The sequence below is a fragment of the Natrix helvetica genome, assembly GCF_964273705.1.
Source record: "Natrix helvetica genome assembly, chromosome: 3".
NCBI classification, from domain to species: Eukaryota; Metazoa; Chordata; class Lepidosauria; order Squamata; family Natricidae; genus Natrix; species Natrix helvetica.
In genome coordinates, this window is record NC_138549.1 from 12,942,082 (window position 1) to 12,958,109 (window position 16,028).

The 16,028-nt window shown below is 43.9% G+C and overlaps 1 protein-coding gene across 1 annotated transcript in view; it reads right to left on the reverse strand.

The window, feature by feature from the left end:
- KLF12 (KLF transcription factor 12) overlaps nt 1-16,028 on the reverse strand; it is a 221,737-nt gene that overhangs the window by 61,300 nt on the left and 144,409 nt on the right. Inside the window, exon 4 of the mRNA XM_081949439.1 lies at nt 11,738-11,873. Coding sequence (XP_081805565.1) covers nt 11,738-11,873 — 136 coding nt within the window. The remainder of the gene's footprint in view (nt 1-11,737; nt 11,874-16,028) is intronic.

Below are 16,028 nucleotides of genomic sequence, written 5' to 3' on the forward strand. Positions count from 1 at the left end.
TAGGGGAAGGATAAGAGGGTCAGTAGAAAAGGAAGCGGGAACAATTCCTCTTTATCGGAGCCATAAACAAACAAGCAAATAAATAATCTTGACTCGGCAGCACGAAAAGATAACCAAAGCGTTCAATGGGATCTTTTGAGCCAAGCAGGGCTCCTGGCCTACAACCGCCTCCCACCCCCCCAGGGGGAAAATCCGAGGCCGCCTCTGCAGCTGCCCATCCAAGAAGGAGCCAAGAAGCACAACGAGGCCTTGGTGCCAGTAGAGAAAGCCAGAGTCGAGAGACTGGCACCTGGATCCGGCAGCTGCCAAACGCAGCCCATCTGGTGACAGGAAGCGAGTGGCGAGGCCAAAGGAAGACTGGGAAAGGGAAGGAAATAAAAAAAAGCAGAATGGAAGAGCTGGGTGGGGGAGAATAAAGACTGTAAATGGGGATTGAATGTGGTGACATCAATGCATCCCATGCATCAAATCCACCACCCTAAATTAGGGACGTTTCATTGCTCTGTGGCTGGAATAAGCTGAGTAAATAGAGATAAGGAGCAAATGTGTCCCTGATGCTTAACGCAGGAGAACGGGTGCAATTCCTTTACTCAACAGAAGCATACGGTGCTTGAGGATAGAGTTATACTAAGGACAGGGGAAGCATTCTTCCAACACTGGCTAATTCAGTTTTCTCAACCAAAAACAGAGGTGAAGTCACTATGCCACTGTCCTGCCTTTGTAATAGACTCCAAAGATGTGCATAACTCAGAGCACTGAGTATCCCAAAGGTGCTCAAACCCTAACCTGGATTATTGAGCTTCTCCATAGACAATGAGAGCACCGAGTAAGCAAAAGAACTATAAGCATGAGTTCATACATAAAGAAAAACACAGCTACAAACTCTGTACAGTTTTCAAAAAAAGACCAGTGGAAACATGTTGAAGAAAAAGCAAGCATTATAGGACGACAGGAGAGATTTATTTAGGCTTAATCAAAAGTCCACGGAATGCTAGAAGGCGAAATGAATCAACCCAAACTCTCAAGTCATTGGTTCTAGTGCCGTGGTTAGCAAATTGTTTTCTGCTCCTTATTTATTTCCTATTGTTTTCCTGTAGCTTCATCTCACGTTCTTTGAAGGACAGTCAAAACCCAACCAGACCATCCTTCCAATGACACAAAGGCCATTCACCAACCATTCCCACTTAAAACTTCATCTGATGAATGGTTTTTAAATATATATGTAATTTTCAGAGTATAAGACGCACCTTTTTCCCTCAAAAAAGAAGGTGAAAATCTGGGTGCGTCTTATACACTGAATACAGCATTTCTGGCCTCTCGAAACCCCATCCCCTTTGCAAAAATGGCTGTGCATAGCCTGTAGGAGGTTTCCAGAGTGCTCCTGGAGGTGGAGGAGGGGAAAAAAGACAGAAAACAGGCCGACTTTTGCTCTTTTTTGCCCCCCCCCCAGCCCCCAGGAGCACTCTACAAGCCTCCTAAAGGCTATGCATGCCAGCCCGCTTTTGTGAAAAATGGGCCATTTTTTGCTCCTTGGGGGGGGGGTAGCCCCCAGGAGCACTCTACAAGCCTCCTAAAGGCTATTCTTCCCCTTTTTTGAAAAAAATTGGCCCCATTTTCATGAAAAACGGGCCATTTTTGGGAGGTCTGCACAGTGCAAAACCTTTATTTTTAATTTGCCTCTTCATAATCTTGGTGCGTCTTATACTCCGGTGCATCTTATACTCTGAAAAATACGGTAGTTTAGATTAAAGGGAATTCCTCTCCAGCAAAATTCCTACATCAACTCTCTGCAACTTTGGTGGGTAGTAGCCAAAGTCCTGATGTAAACAGGAAACCTACCCTGTTTGTGGAGCTACTTTAGGCTACCAAAGTCATGTTTACACTGTCGATCTCCCCCAAGTGATACAATGAATTGTGTTGGACTTCGGAGTGATGATGGGGCAGGCAGTGTCTGAATGTCATCTCCGTATTTAAAATGAAAGACCAAACGTGAAAATTTTAAAATCTCACAACAAGTGCTTTGTTTTTATCTGCAAAATCCTGGCAGAAAGGGAGCTTTTCAAATGAAATGGATTTAAAATATGATAGTCTCTCCCATCTCAAAATCTGAATATGAATGATAAGAAGTAAAGCCCGTTTCAAGCCAAGTTTGACTCAGTGTACAGATCAGTCTAGCTTAGCCACAGCAGCTGATGCCCGCACAGCTGTCCTGATTGGTGCCCAACTCTATTGTTTTCATTCCAAACCACCACTGTTTCTCTAACTTGTGAGATTTGAGAACTTCGGGGCAATGTCCAATCCTTTCGGGAACTGGTCATATTGAAGACTTAACTGCACAAAGCCAAAATATTTCAATGACAAACGCTGATGCTTTGAATGGTGCAGGGTCAAAGGATCTTCAAGAAATGTCTCATCTCTGCTTGTCTGTATTTTGAGATCCTTAGCAGTGATGCAATTCAGCTGGTTCTATCTGGTTCAGGTGAACTGGTAGTGGTGGTGGCGGGAAGCTCCACCCACTCGCCCGGATGTCATCACATCCCATTTTTGACGCCCCGCGCATGCGCGGAAGGTCTTGTGCATGCGTGGAGGTGGCACGTGCGAGCGAAGCAAGTGCGCGATCATGCACTCACATTTGCGAACCGGTAGTGAAGGTAAGTTGAGTTCGCCCCTGATCCTTAGCCCTTTCCTTTAGCACTTAGCAATAACAATAGTACTTAGATTTATATAACGCTTCACAGTGCTTTACAGCCGTCTCTAAGCAGTTTACAGAGTCTGCATATTGTCTCCAACAATCTGGGTCCTCATTTTACTGACCTTGGAAGGATGGAAGGCTAAGTCAACCTTGAGTTGGTCAGGATTGAACTCCTGGCAGTGAGCAGAATCAGCTTGTAATACCGCATTCTAACCCTTGCCCCACCATGGCTCTTTACTCAAGGAAATGCTTACAATGTTTTCAGCAGTTGTGCAGACAAGCATACTCTGCTTTTCAGCAGAGTATTTTTGTGATTGCCCAAGTCCAGCACAGCGCCATGCTGTGATAGTACTCATAAAATACTGTCAAAGTCTAACAGGGTTCAACTGTTAGACTTTGACAGTATTTTATAAGTACTATCTCTAGTATTAGACTTAGTACTAGATAGTAGTACTCTCTAGTAGAGGAGTGTCAAACTCGATTTCATTGAGGGCCGCATCAGGGTTGTGCTTGACTTTGGGGGGACAGGGTGGGTGTGGCCAGAGTGGGCATGGCCAGCCTAACGTCACTCATGTCGTGGGCGCTTGTGGTGGCCCGAGCGCTCTGCCAGAGAAAAGAGGCTCCCAAGCTCCGTTTTCAGCTGCAACAGCTCCCTGCAACCCTCTTCCAGCGAAAACGGAGCCCAGGAGTGCCGCCTGTGGCCTTTGTAAGCTCCATTTTTAACTGCGACTGCCTCCTTCCACCCTCTTCCAGCAAAAGTCATGCTCCTTTTTTATTGGCAGAGGCGCTTCAGGCTGGCTCTTTGCTGTTTCTAAGGCAGGTCAGCAATCTTAAGCACTCAAAGAGCCATTTGGACCCGTTTCCCACAGAAAAGAAAACACCGGGAGCCCCAAAACTCTTTCCCTGCCTGACTATTTCCTGAGCGTCCACAAAACTAACATATGTAGTTGAATTAAATGTTCTGTTTTCTTCTGAAACATTTCTTTTCTTGGATTTATCTATGGTTGGCCTACCGGGGTCAAAAAACTCAATAAATTGCGTGCCGGTGGGTGTCAACACATTGGCGGTTGTGACTCATATTTTGAGCGACAGGGAACAGCAGCAGAGGGACGAAAGAGCCACATGCGGCTCCAGAGCCTCAGTTTGCTGATCCCTGTTCTAAGGCGACCCCACAGGCCAGATCTAAGAAATCCATGGCCAGATCCGCCCCCCGGACCTTGAGTTTGACACCCCTGCTCTGGTACTACTATCATTAGTTTAGACTTCAACTAGCCCAGGTTAAAAACAAAAGTGCCTTGCATGCAGAATAAAGTCCTGTCTTCTGATTACACAGAACTGGACCATCCATGGAATCACATAAATATTATTTTAGCACACATGGAAGTCTCACTCTTTCCTACAATGAATACCATGTTTCCCTGAAAATAAGAACAGGGTCTTATTTTCCTTTTTCCCCTGAAATAAGCACTTGGCCTTATTTTGGGGGAGGTCTTATTATTTTTGAGGTGCAGGAGGCAGCGAACGTGGTCACCTCATGGCTGCTGCTGTGTTGCAATATTTTGGGGGAGAGCCTATTTTTCAGGGGATGGCTTATTTTAGTGCATGTGCTCAAAAGCCCAATTGGGATTATTATCTGGGGAGGTCTTATTTTCGGGGAAACAGGGTAGTATTTCTGAAACACAAGTTCTCATGTATTTGGAAAATAAAAGAGTTTCGTGTTCAAATCCGAAGCAACCTTATTTGGGGACAAGTCTCACTGCGCAAGGTATGGAATTGCAATGACTAATCATGATTATTGACAGGGGTCATTTATAAAATCGCTGTTCAAAACTAGCACAGGCATTCTTAAGCTGAGCAATTGTTGGAAGTCATTGTTTCTTAAATTATATATTACGGAGCACCCCCCAAAAAACTGAAAGTGCTCCCCAGCGTGCTTCAGTTTCAAAATCTATCACTTTTCATTAGCCAAACCAGCACTTAGCCCAAGAGGGATGAAGGGAAGCTGGCAGTTTTCAATGCATGTATCATGGCCCGAAAATTGTCAAGCTGTAGACTCCCTTTCCTCGTAAACAAGCATGCAATACTTTTTTAAAGTTGTAATGAAGCAGAACACTTCTCCATTATTACCTTGAGTTCTGATATGGAAGAAAAAAAAAGAATTGCACATTGATTTTGAAGCTAAGATCAGTTCCACTGAAAATAAGCAGCTACTGATGCAATAATTTGATTTGTGCAAAATACCAATCTTGATTTTCAGGTTGCTTCAAGGTTATTTTACACATTATACACAGGGTAGGGAACTCCAGCCACCTATGCCGCCATAATACTGGCAATCCTGCTGGGTGGAGGAACACATTGAAGCTACTTAAACTATAAAATGCCGAAGATTTGGGGGAAGATAGCACTTTAGTTCATTCATGGTTCATACACATGTAGCTACTTTCCCCATGGTTCACACCCTGTATGAAATAGCTCATCATTAAAGGAAAATACTTGTAGCTCTGGGCTGAAACAAAGGGTCCTTGGTGCTCTCTGAGCTTGCTTGTTTTCTTTCATTACTCTAACTAAGTAACATCATCAGTGCTAGAAGGGAGTAGGGTTTGCAGGGAAGAGGAGGAGGAGGAGGAGGAGGAAGAGGAGCAGGAGGAGGGGGAGGGGAGGAGGAGGAGGATGGTAGGATCCTTGGTGCTCTCTGAGCTTCCTTCTTTTCTTGCAGATGTTTCATTACCCTATCTAAGTAACATCATCAGTGCTAGAAGGGAGTAGGGCTTGCAGGGAAGAGGAGGAGGAGGAGGAAGAAGAGGAGGAGGGAGAGGGGGAGGAGGAGGAGGACTGTAGGATCCTTGGTGCTCTATCAGCTTCCTTCTTTTCTTGCAGACGTTTCATTGCCCTAATTAGGTAATATCATCAGTCCTACTAAGGCAGGGGTGTCCAAACTTGGCAACTTTAAGACTTGTGGACTTCAACTCCCAGCTCTGCTGGCTGGGGAATTCTGGGAGTTGAAGTCCACAAGTCTTAAAGTTGCCAAGTTTGGACACCCCTGTACTAAGGAGTGCTATATGCTGTCAGTTTATATTCGAGTGCACAGGTATTAAACCTGCCACATCACATTGCCGTCACATGATGTTTTCCCACTTGCAGAGCTCGGGTGGATACGGCCTGCATGTGACGCATCTGAGGACTGCCAGTTTGACACCCCTGGTGTCTTGCCTATCTGTGTGGGTAGGGGTTGGGGGGTAGTCTTAGAGATTGTTTGGTTGGGCTGTTTGCTGTTGGCTTCTTTGGCAGTTTCTTGATTGGGGTATTGTATTTCACAGCAACAATTACCGTATTTTTCGGACTATAAGATACACCAGAGTATAAGACGCACCATGATTTTGAAAACGTTAATTTAAAAAAAAAGTATTTCCACTCTGCAGGCCTACTAAACCCTCTGTATGCCTTGTTTGTTTGTTTGTTTACAAAAAAAGGGTATGCAGAACTTTGGGAGGTTAGTAGAGTGTTCCTGGAGGCTGGGGGGGGTGCAAAACGGGCCATTTTTTGCACCAAAAAAGGGGGGGCATGCAGAGGCTTTGGGAGGCTTGTAGAGTACTCCTGGGGGCTGGGGGGGGCAAAAAGGAGCAAAAGCGGCCTTCCCAGCCCCCTGGAGCACTTTGCAAGACCCCCAAACCCTCTGCATGGCCATTTTCGCAAAGGGTGTGGGGTTTCGGTAGGCCAAAAATGCTGTATTCACTGTATAAGATGCACCCAGATTTTCACCCTCTTTTTTGAGGGCAAAAGGTGCATCTTATACTCCGAAAAATATGGTAAATGTCAGGGTTCCAAATAGCATCCTCTATGAAATAATAGCTCAAGGCAAGAAGTTCCTCAAAACACCAATTCATTAGAAGAGCAGGGTTGGCACATCTGGGAAAAACCCAAATCTGAAAGCTTCCAGGTTTCCCCCACCCAGTTGAAAGTTCAAGACCCTGCCCCAACACCCAAAAGTCCATCAAATGGCCCAATCAGTCACTGCCGTGGATGAAGATTCCTCCCATCCACATCCATCCAGGTGCAGGGAGAGGCGACCTTGACTTTCTGAGAAGGGAATGTTATTATGGCTACAAATCTTCCAAGCTCCATACCATCCCTCCTCCCAGTTTCCCATAGTAACTATGTTTGAATATGTGGCAGGCTTGAGACCCTATTCCCCCATGGCTTCCAAGCCTGACATTAAGTAAACAATATCACAATCCAGAAACTGCCAAAGAGCCGTCAGTAAACAGCCGAACCAAAGAATCTCTAAGTCCTCCCCAACCCACACAAACAAGCAGCTCGCCAGAATATAAACTGACATCAAACACCACTCCTTACTGGCCCTGATGATGTTACCTAGTTAGGGTAATGAGACGTCTACAAGAAAACAAGGAAGCTCAGAGAGCACCAAGGACCCCAGAGTTCATCATCTCAAATCACTGTGGTTGCTAAAAACAGCTGCATGTTATTGTAGAATTCTTTGGAAATGAGTAGCTTTTACTCAAGAGAGAAAAATGGTTCCTTATAATTGGGGTGGAGGGTGGGGTCCGTAAAAGATACATAATGTGAAATGTATGCAGTATTTCCTTTCTTGCCAAATTTAACTTACTGAGTTGTTACATTAACAGTATAGAAGCAGTCATTATTTGCTTAGCCTCCATTGCAATGAGTGATGAAAATTGATGCTTCTTCCAAACTCTGTTGGAAGAAAATCAGCTCTGAAGGCTGAGGACAACCAGAAGTTATCACATGGACCTATTCTGGTCATTTGGACACTCCTACCCTCAAAGCGACACTGTAGAGCATTGCACACCCAGACAACTAGACACAGGAAGAGTTTTTTCCCAAACGCCATCACTCTGCTAAACAAATAATTCCCTTAACACTGTCAAACCATTCACTAAGTCTGCATTACTATTACTATTAGTCTTCTCATTGTTCATATCACCCATCTCCTCCCACTTATGACTGCAGGACTGTAATTTGTTGCTTGTATCTTTACAATTTATATTGGTATTGATCGTTTCCTGATTGCTTATTTGTACCCTATGGCTATCATTAAGTGTTGTACTTTATGATTCTTGATGAATGTATCTTGTCTTTTTACGTACACTGAGAACATCTGCACCAAAGACAAATTCCTTGTGTGTCCAATCACACTTGGCCAATAAAGAATTGTATTGTATTGTATTGTATTGTATTGTATTGTATTGTATTGTATTGTATTGTATTGTATTGTATTGTATTGTATTGTATTGTATTCTACTCTACTCTACTCTACTCTACTCTACTCTACTCTACTCTACTCTACGTGGGTTCATAGGGGTCAGCTTGCCTTTGGAGTCCTGGAAGTGATTCTCTCCAAAGGGTTAGACCAGACTTTCTCAACCTTGACAATTTTCAGATGCTGGCTGAAGAATTCTTGGAACTGAAGTCCAGCCATCTTACAGTTGTCCAGGTTGAGGAACAATGGGCTCCCTCCCCTTGCCCTCCCAGCATCCAACGAGTTATTTTCCTGAATTTAACCTCAAAGCAAGGGACTCTGGGTCCACATACAGCAGGAAAGGATTCAGCCCAAATGAATTCCATTCAGTCCCAAATGGGGCTCAGGTAGGATCAATCAAGGAGCTTCAGAGCACTTTCAGACAAGCAGCCTTTCTGATGTCCGGCTTTTCTGGATCCTGACTTTTGAGCTATTTCCAATGCAAAGTAGGAGAGTTTGCCTTTATGTCCGTGATGGTGAACCTATGGTACACATGCCACAGGTGGCCCATGGAGCCCTCTCTGCGGGCACTCGAGCCGTCGCCCCAGCTCAGCACTACCACACATGCACATGCACCTCCCACTGGCCAGCTAATTTTTGGGTCACTGCTGTGCATGTACAGGGGGCAAGGGGGAGTACAGGGGGTGTGTGGCAACCTGCCACACCCTGTTTTTGGTCCCAGGAGGCTTCAGGGGGAACTGCTAGGCTCAGGAGGCTTCAGGGAGGCCCTGCTAGGCGTGTGTGAGGTGCCCCGTGTGCATGCGCAGGAGGCAGAGGGGTGCACGGTTGCATGTATCATGCACACATTGCATTATGGGTGTGGACACCACGCGCATTGTGTCGCGCACATGGGCACACTTTCGGCAGGTGAGGACAATAAGGTTAGCCATCACTGCTCTATGTCTTGGAGGAAACTCCTCCTTCATTCATTTCTACCTCTCTGAACTGGAAGAATCTGGGTGGAGCAAAAGCAACAGAGGATTTGGGGAGATTGGACTGGACAAGCAGGAGAAGAAGCATCTCCCCATTCTCCCCAGAGCACCAAAATTCTTCTGCTTTGGGATTCATCTGCACACCTGAGCAGGGACTGTCCCTTCTCGGGCAACTTCAGGTCTTCCCAACCGGCTTCCATAAATGATGCTGAGGAAAACATTAACAATGAGAACGCAGAAAAGTATCTTTCTGCTTATTTCAAGCTTGACCAATGTCTTCACTGAAAAAACAACAACAAATAAATAAACAGCCAACCCACTAACCAACCAACATGGCAACATTAAGGCAGTAAAAGAGACTTCTAATGCAGAGAAGCATTGCTCCTGGCATAGTAATGAGGAGAAAGTGCACTTCACCTTTGCCACATCAACCACTTCTCTCTTCATTTACAGTTATTTATAGAGGATGTTCAAATTCAGTATCATCCATTGTAGGCATTTGAGCAAACGTTCAGTGTGGTCCTTTGCATTTTAACTGCTAGAAGTGGAATTAAACATTTTTATTCTCGAGTGGTCCCACAAATACAGACCCTCCTTTCCTCTCTCCAGGTATAGGTAGGGTTTGACATGGTCGTCTCCAGGATCTCTCTCGTGTTCTGGTTGGCTTCAATATAACAGCTTTTGAGGAGCCTTGGGGCTGTGCCTACCTGTGATGACCTAGGGCGTGGCACAGAGATAACACCAATTTGCCAGTTTGAACTGGCAGTTCAAACCGGCCCTTTATTGCTCCAAATTTCCCCAAATACTCCCAGGTTTCTGGCCAGCCCCAGAGCAAAGTGAGGTCAACCCCCCCCCACACACACATACACCTCTGATCATGCACTGAATTAAACACACATGCAGAGGCAAGGGAGGGTCATCCATAGTTCAGTAACATTGCATGCCGATGCATAAAAATAGCTATTTTTACACTAGGAAGGAAACACGAAAAAGTGATTCCACAGATGGGAAACTCAAAGAGCAGAAGATGGCACCTGGAGCAACTTAATTCCATTTAGTTCTTTTTAGAGTTTTGTTAATACATAGCCACATAACGTAACTCTTAGAGCTACAATCACAAAGTATAATATTTCACCTTTTTTTTTTTGTGGTGCTTTTTGTGAGCTTCTTCAAGCCCTACATTTAGCTGATTTGGATCCTCTCTATCACAAAACATGGTTTATTAAGAGTTTTTCCAACTCTTTTCAAACTGTGATCAACATCAACATCTCAACACCCCTTGACCATGCTAGTCTTGGATTCTGCCCAACTCTGAATTAAGAGACTCCATTCCAAGATCTGGCTGTCAAGTTCTCCTTCATTCCTAAAGACATATCTTGGAGAAAGATTCCTTCAACCTGTGTAACAACAGGAGGGCAGGCTGAACTAGCATTGCAGACGACCCTACTTTTATCTTCACATAATTGTTAATTTAACTAATTTTATTTATGCTGCCACTTTGGAGTGCTTCAGTAGCCTAGAGGTGGAGTTGTCGCCTCACAATCAGGAGGCTGTGAATTAAATCCTAGGTCGAGGCAGATATTTCTCCTTCCGGGCACACTGACAATATGTCTGCTGGTCAAACACTCTGCATTAGCGACCAGGAAGGGCATCCGGCCATTAAAACACTCTGCTAGTTCCATTCAGTTGCCCACACTCCACCCTGCAAAGGATTATAGGGTCGTTAAACGATGGTGATGATTTACGCTTCCACTTTCACAAACAAGCAAAAATTCAATTCTCTGCCCACTCACAAAGTATTGCACAAAATCCCCAAAATACAACCACCCCTCATCTGTTTGACAGAACAGAAAGGGTGTGTGTGAGAAAGAGAGTTCACACACTTGCGAGGAAAACTGTCCTCTATTAGCAATTTTTTCAAACCCAGATGGGTGCTGCTGACCAAACAAACAGAGACAAAAGGAGCTAGAAATTGCCTTAAACAACTATGACCATTTTGTCTGTGTCAAAGACTCATTCTGGCTTGTTCAATACAATGTGGTTAAAAGAAATCAGATATCAACCTCATATTCAAAGCAGTACGAAACTGCCCCCAAAATCTCTTACTTGTCTGCAGAAAGGACTCTGAGTTCTGTTCTGCTAACAAAGTGATCTGATGGTAAATCAGTGTGAAGCCGCACCGAGTATTCGCACCATCTATCCAAGCAGGAACTATGGATAGGGCTTCAAGAAAGAATGGCTGTCCTTTGCAATGATTCCAGATGCACAGAAATATCTTCTCCCCAACCCTACAAGTACACTTTTGAAAAAGCCTTTGTATTCTGGAAGAGGTACATTTCATTTCCAAAAAACAACTCAAAACGAAGAAGAAGAAGAAGAAGAAGAAGAAGAAGAAGAAGAAGAAGAAGAAGAAGAAGAAGAAGAAGAAGAAGAAGAAGAAGAAGAAGAAGAAGAGAGGAGGAGGAGGAAGAGAGGAGGAGGAGGAAGAAGAAGGAGGAGGAGGAGGAGGAGGAGGAGGAGGAGGAGGAGGAAAGAAAAAGAAAGAAAGAAAGAAAGAAAGAAAGAAAGAAAGAAAGAAAGAAAGAAAGAAAGAAAGAAAGAAAGTAAACCCAGAATGTTTCCTTGCAAAGCAGAAAAGATCTACCAGAAGATATATTTAAGTTGGCCCAGACAACAGAGATGTCTTTCAAATACAGTATCATCAGTTGAGTTTCCTCTGTCATTTGAAGTAACCCCACCTCTAACCAAGGCTGGCCAATCAAGGTTGGCTGTCTACTGAATGGCATTTGATGAGGTATTCCCACCTTGGCATCAGCCGGAAGACTCCATACTTACTCTTGAACAGCTCTGGCTATTGAGAGGGCTGTGGATCCAGTCTCATTCACGCTATCCAAAGTCACATTGGGTAGGTCATCATCGTCACTGTCACTTTTAATCTGTCTGGGAGATAGGCCACGAGGGTCCATTTGTGCTGGGAATCAAGGAAACACAATTGATTAACAACAGCACTCTGACTTTAATTTTGCTCTGTAACAACATTCTGCATATGCCATCAATGTATTTCTTATTCTTGTGTAAGTCCCAGGAACAGTTCCCAAGAATTTATTAAAAGGACATACAGTTTAAACAATGAAAAGTGTGTGTCTACAGCCAGAAATACCTTCTAATGTGCCTTAAAGAAGTGGTAATAAACTTCGCTCAAGTGACTGAGGCTTTAACACATCTGCAATCAGATAAAAATGTGCAGGTCCACCATAATAGTTGCACAACAAAAATATTCAAGCCACACAACTATTAGAATACTTGATCTAAATCAGGGCTATCAAACTCCCAGCTGGGAAGCAAAGGGGGGGGGAGTCCTGATACGTCATATGCCGCCGCCGTGACGACATGAGTTTGACACCCCTGATCTAAATAATGAACCAGTAGAGTGATGGGATTCAAAATGTTTTACTATGGGTTCTGTGGGTGGAGCTTAATGGACAGGACATGGCTTGGTGGGCGGGGCTTGGAGGGCTGGCAGGGGAGGAATATTGTAAAATGTCCATTCCCTCCCAATCAGCTGCGACTCGGGAGGCGGAGAATAGATAGGGGCGGGGCCAGTCAGATGGTATTTGCCGGTTCTCTGAACTACTCAAAATTTTGCTACCGGTTCTCCTGAATGGGTCAGAACCTGCTGAATACCACCTCTGAACCAGTCACCGTGGGTCAAAACTAAAAAAAAAGTTCTTCTAGAAGTTAAACTTCAGATCTTGACCCAATGTTCCTACTTCTGTTTCCTTTGTCAATTCTGAGCATAATGTGCCTTCTCCATTAGCACTATCAAATAGCAAGCCTAGAGTTCTCCCCCACCCCATTTTTAATAAATAACTAAATGGCACAGAGTGAGACTCAACAAAGCAACTAAGTGTGTGTGTCTTTCTTATGGCATGTCACTGCTGCCCTGGAATTAAAACACAACAACACACAAACAAATGAAAATGTGCTGTCTTTGTGCTAGTGTACAAACCAGCTGTCTACAAATGCAACTGCTCCTCCTGTATTAGGTCAGTATCAGTTCTGTTCTTGAGCAAATTTGAAGGTATACTCAATCTGAGGTCCTCTCCCTTGGCAGAGGTCTTGTCTATCAAAATAGTTTAAATGACAAAGATAATAATATTTAAGAGGCCTGTCTATATAGGGTAGAAAAATACAACTGATATACGTGAGGAAACAGGAGAAGATTCCTCATAACAGTTCTTCAAAGATGTTTGATGAGTGATGAAGATTTGGTAAGAAGGGTTTGCCTTGGGACAACACAAAGCAGATGCGATGTCTAGAATTTAAGATGGTCGAGTAATCAACTAAAAGGATGCCAGTTCAAGACCCAAGTAGCGCAAGATGGGGTGAGCTCCCATTCTTTCCCTAGCTCCTGCCAACCTAGTAGTTCAAAATCTTGTAAATGCAAGCAGACAAATAGGTACTTCAGTGGGAAGGTAGCAGCATTTCATGCACCTTGTCATGTAGTCGTGCCAGCTACATGACCATGGAAGCATCTTTGGACAACTTTGGCTTCCTCAGTTAGGAAATGGAGATGAGCAACACTCCCTAGAGTTGGACACAACTGGACAGGGGAAACCTTTACCTTTTCAAAACAACACAAATGCCTCAATTGGAACTGAAATTTCCTCCATGTTGTTTGCTTTCCTCCCGTATATTCTATCTGTGGGTTTCTGTGATTTGAAAACATCAGGCAGCTACCATAAAACTCAACTCTTACTTAGAAAGAAAAATTTCCGGTCGAGCCAACCTTAGAAGGTTAAAACATTCACATTTTAAAGGCAATCTCGATGTTTCTTTAATAGGTTGGGTCAATAATGCCAATTGCCTAAACTAACCTCAAAACAAATCATGGATTTTTAGATGTGTTGGGGTTTTTCCCCCTCCCTATGTTCTATTGTGGAATGTGGTTAGAAACCCTTGATTCATAGTTAGATGAGGGCATCAATTTTCAATATTCTGTTAGCAAATTAAAGGCAAAGAGCAACCTTCAACACTGAGGTCTATTTGCAAACGATATTCCATCAACTTCATCACTTAGCTGTGACTTTAAAATGGCAGCTATATTACCTTGCCCTTTCCGAATTATGCAACTAATTATGCAGTAAGCTTGTTAATGCCGCAGGATTATCGTTTCTTGGACCTGAATGCTGAATATTAACCTTCTGTTGTGCAGAAGGAAAGGAGGGGAGAAGAAGAAAACTGCTGGGAGATGCTGGCACAATTCTAGTGTTGTGCTGTGTGAACAGTAGTCTATTTCAGGTCACATGTAAGTGTCTCTCAATGTTGGCCACTTTGAAATATGTAGACTTCAACTCCCCATGTTGAAGTCCACATATCCCCAAGTGACCAAGATTGAAAAATACTGTGTTGAAGCTTCTAATGGAATGGCCCCACCCAAGAAGACCAAGGTATTCATAGGCCTCTTAAAGAGAATGACCAGGTAGGACATAGAACATCAGAGTTGGAAGGGACCTTGGGGGTCTTCTAATCCAATCTCCTGCTGAAGTAGGAGACTCTCTACCATTTCAGACAAATGGCTGTTCAGTTTCTTCTTAAAAGCCTCCAGTGATGGAGCACCCACAACTTTTGAAGTTGAAGCTCTGAAGTATGCTGGGGCTGTCCTGTTTAGGAGAGGAGAGGAAGCAAGTAGAAACAAGGGGAATGATTGATCTATGAGAAACACAAATAGGAAAAAAAATCAGTGTTGGAAAGAATCTTAGGTAGCTTTACGGTTTGTCTTCTGTTGGATGTTTTGTGAGAAAGTCCTCCTCCTCAGAAAAATTCCTAACTAGTTGGTGCTCCAAAATCGTTAGAGAGCAGTAGACTCTGGATCGGACACTTGTGTGGGATCTCCATAGCTCACATTCTACTCATGAAGGACCCTGAGAAGACGGCACATTTCTAGTTTTCCTTCCACAGCTTCTTAAATTTTGAAGGCTCCCTCTGGTTGGGGATTCAAATTCTGGCCAAACATCTCCAGTCTATGAGTTGTCTGAAGCAGCTTTTGTGAACCCTGCTACACAGCCTGGGCACAATGTTTCCTGCCTTAAACCCTGCTTATGCCTTGCCATATTCCTTCTGCATTTTAGTGCCCCTTTTCCCCTTTCAGATCTTCTGCTAATAGGAGGACCATATGCCCGCTTATTCACAAAGAAGATTCTTTTCTAAATGTAAACACTCTGTCCAGGCAGAAGTCCAAAATCTTTCCAAATGGTCAAAGGGTTTAAGAAGCAGCTAGAAAACAAAAATCGGAGTGCAACATTGTTTGGATGGAAAAGAAATTGCATCGGTTCTCACTTTTTTTATTTATTTTTCATTTAGCCTCATTAAAGGCAAAGGGGTCTCAATGGCTTAGCTGAATTGGCCAGCTAGAAAGTTGACAGTCCGGGTTCGAGACTCAAGCGCTGCGGGACAGGGTGAGCTCCTGTTACTTGCCCCAGCTCCTAGCAGTTCGAAAGCATGCAAATGCAAATAGATAAATAGGGAAGAAGGTGGATTTGTACGCAGAGGTTCCATGGGCCTCCAAGGTCCCTTCCAACTCTATTCCATGGGCATCAGCTGTGGCCACATGACCATGAAAAATATCTTTGGATAATGCTGGCTGTCTCTGCTAAGAAATAAGATGAGTACTGCCCTCTAAAGTCAGACATGACTGGGTAGGGGGAACCTGTTACCTTTACCTATGCCTGCTTATTCACAAAGAAGATTCTTTTTAGATGTAAACACGTTGTCCAGAGAGAATTCCAAAACCTATCCAAATGCTTAAGAAGCAGCAAGAAAAAAAATCGGGGTGAAACATTATCTGGATGCATTATTTGAATGGACTTGGGGAGCAAAGGAATTGCACTAGTTCTCCCTCATTTAACAGAATAATAGAATGATAGAGTTGGAAGGGACCTCGGGGTCTTCTAGTCCGACCCCTTGCTCAAGCAGGAAACCCTATTTTTTCAAACAAATGATTGTCCAATCTCTTCTTAAAAACCTCCAATGATAGGGCACCCCTGAACCTCTGGAAGGTGTTCCACTGATTAATTGTTCTTACTGTCAGGATTTTTTTCTCTCCTTAGTTCTAGGTTGATCTCTC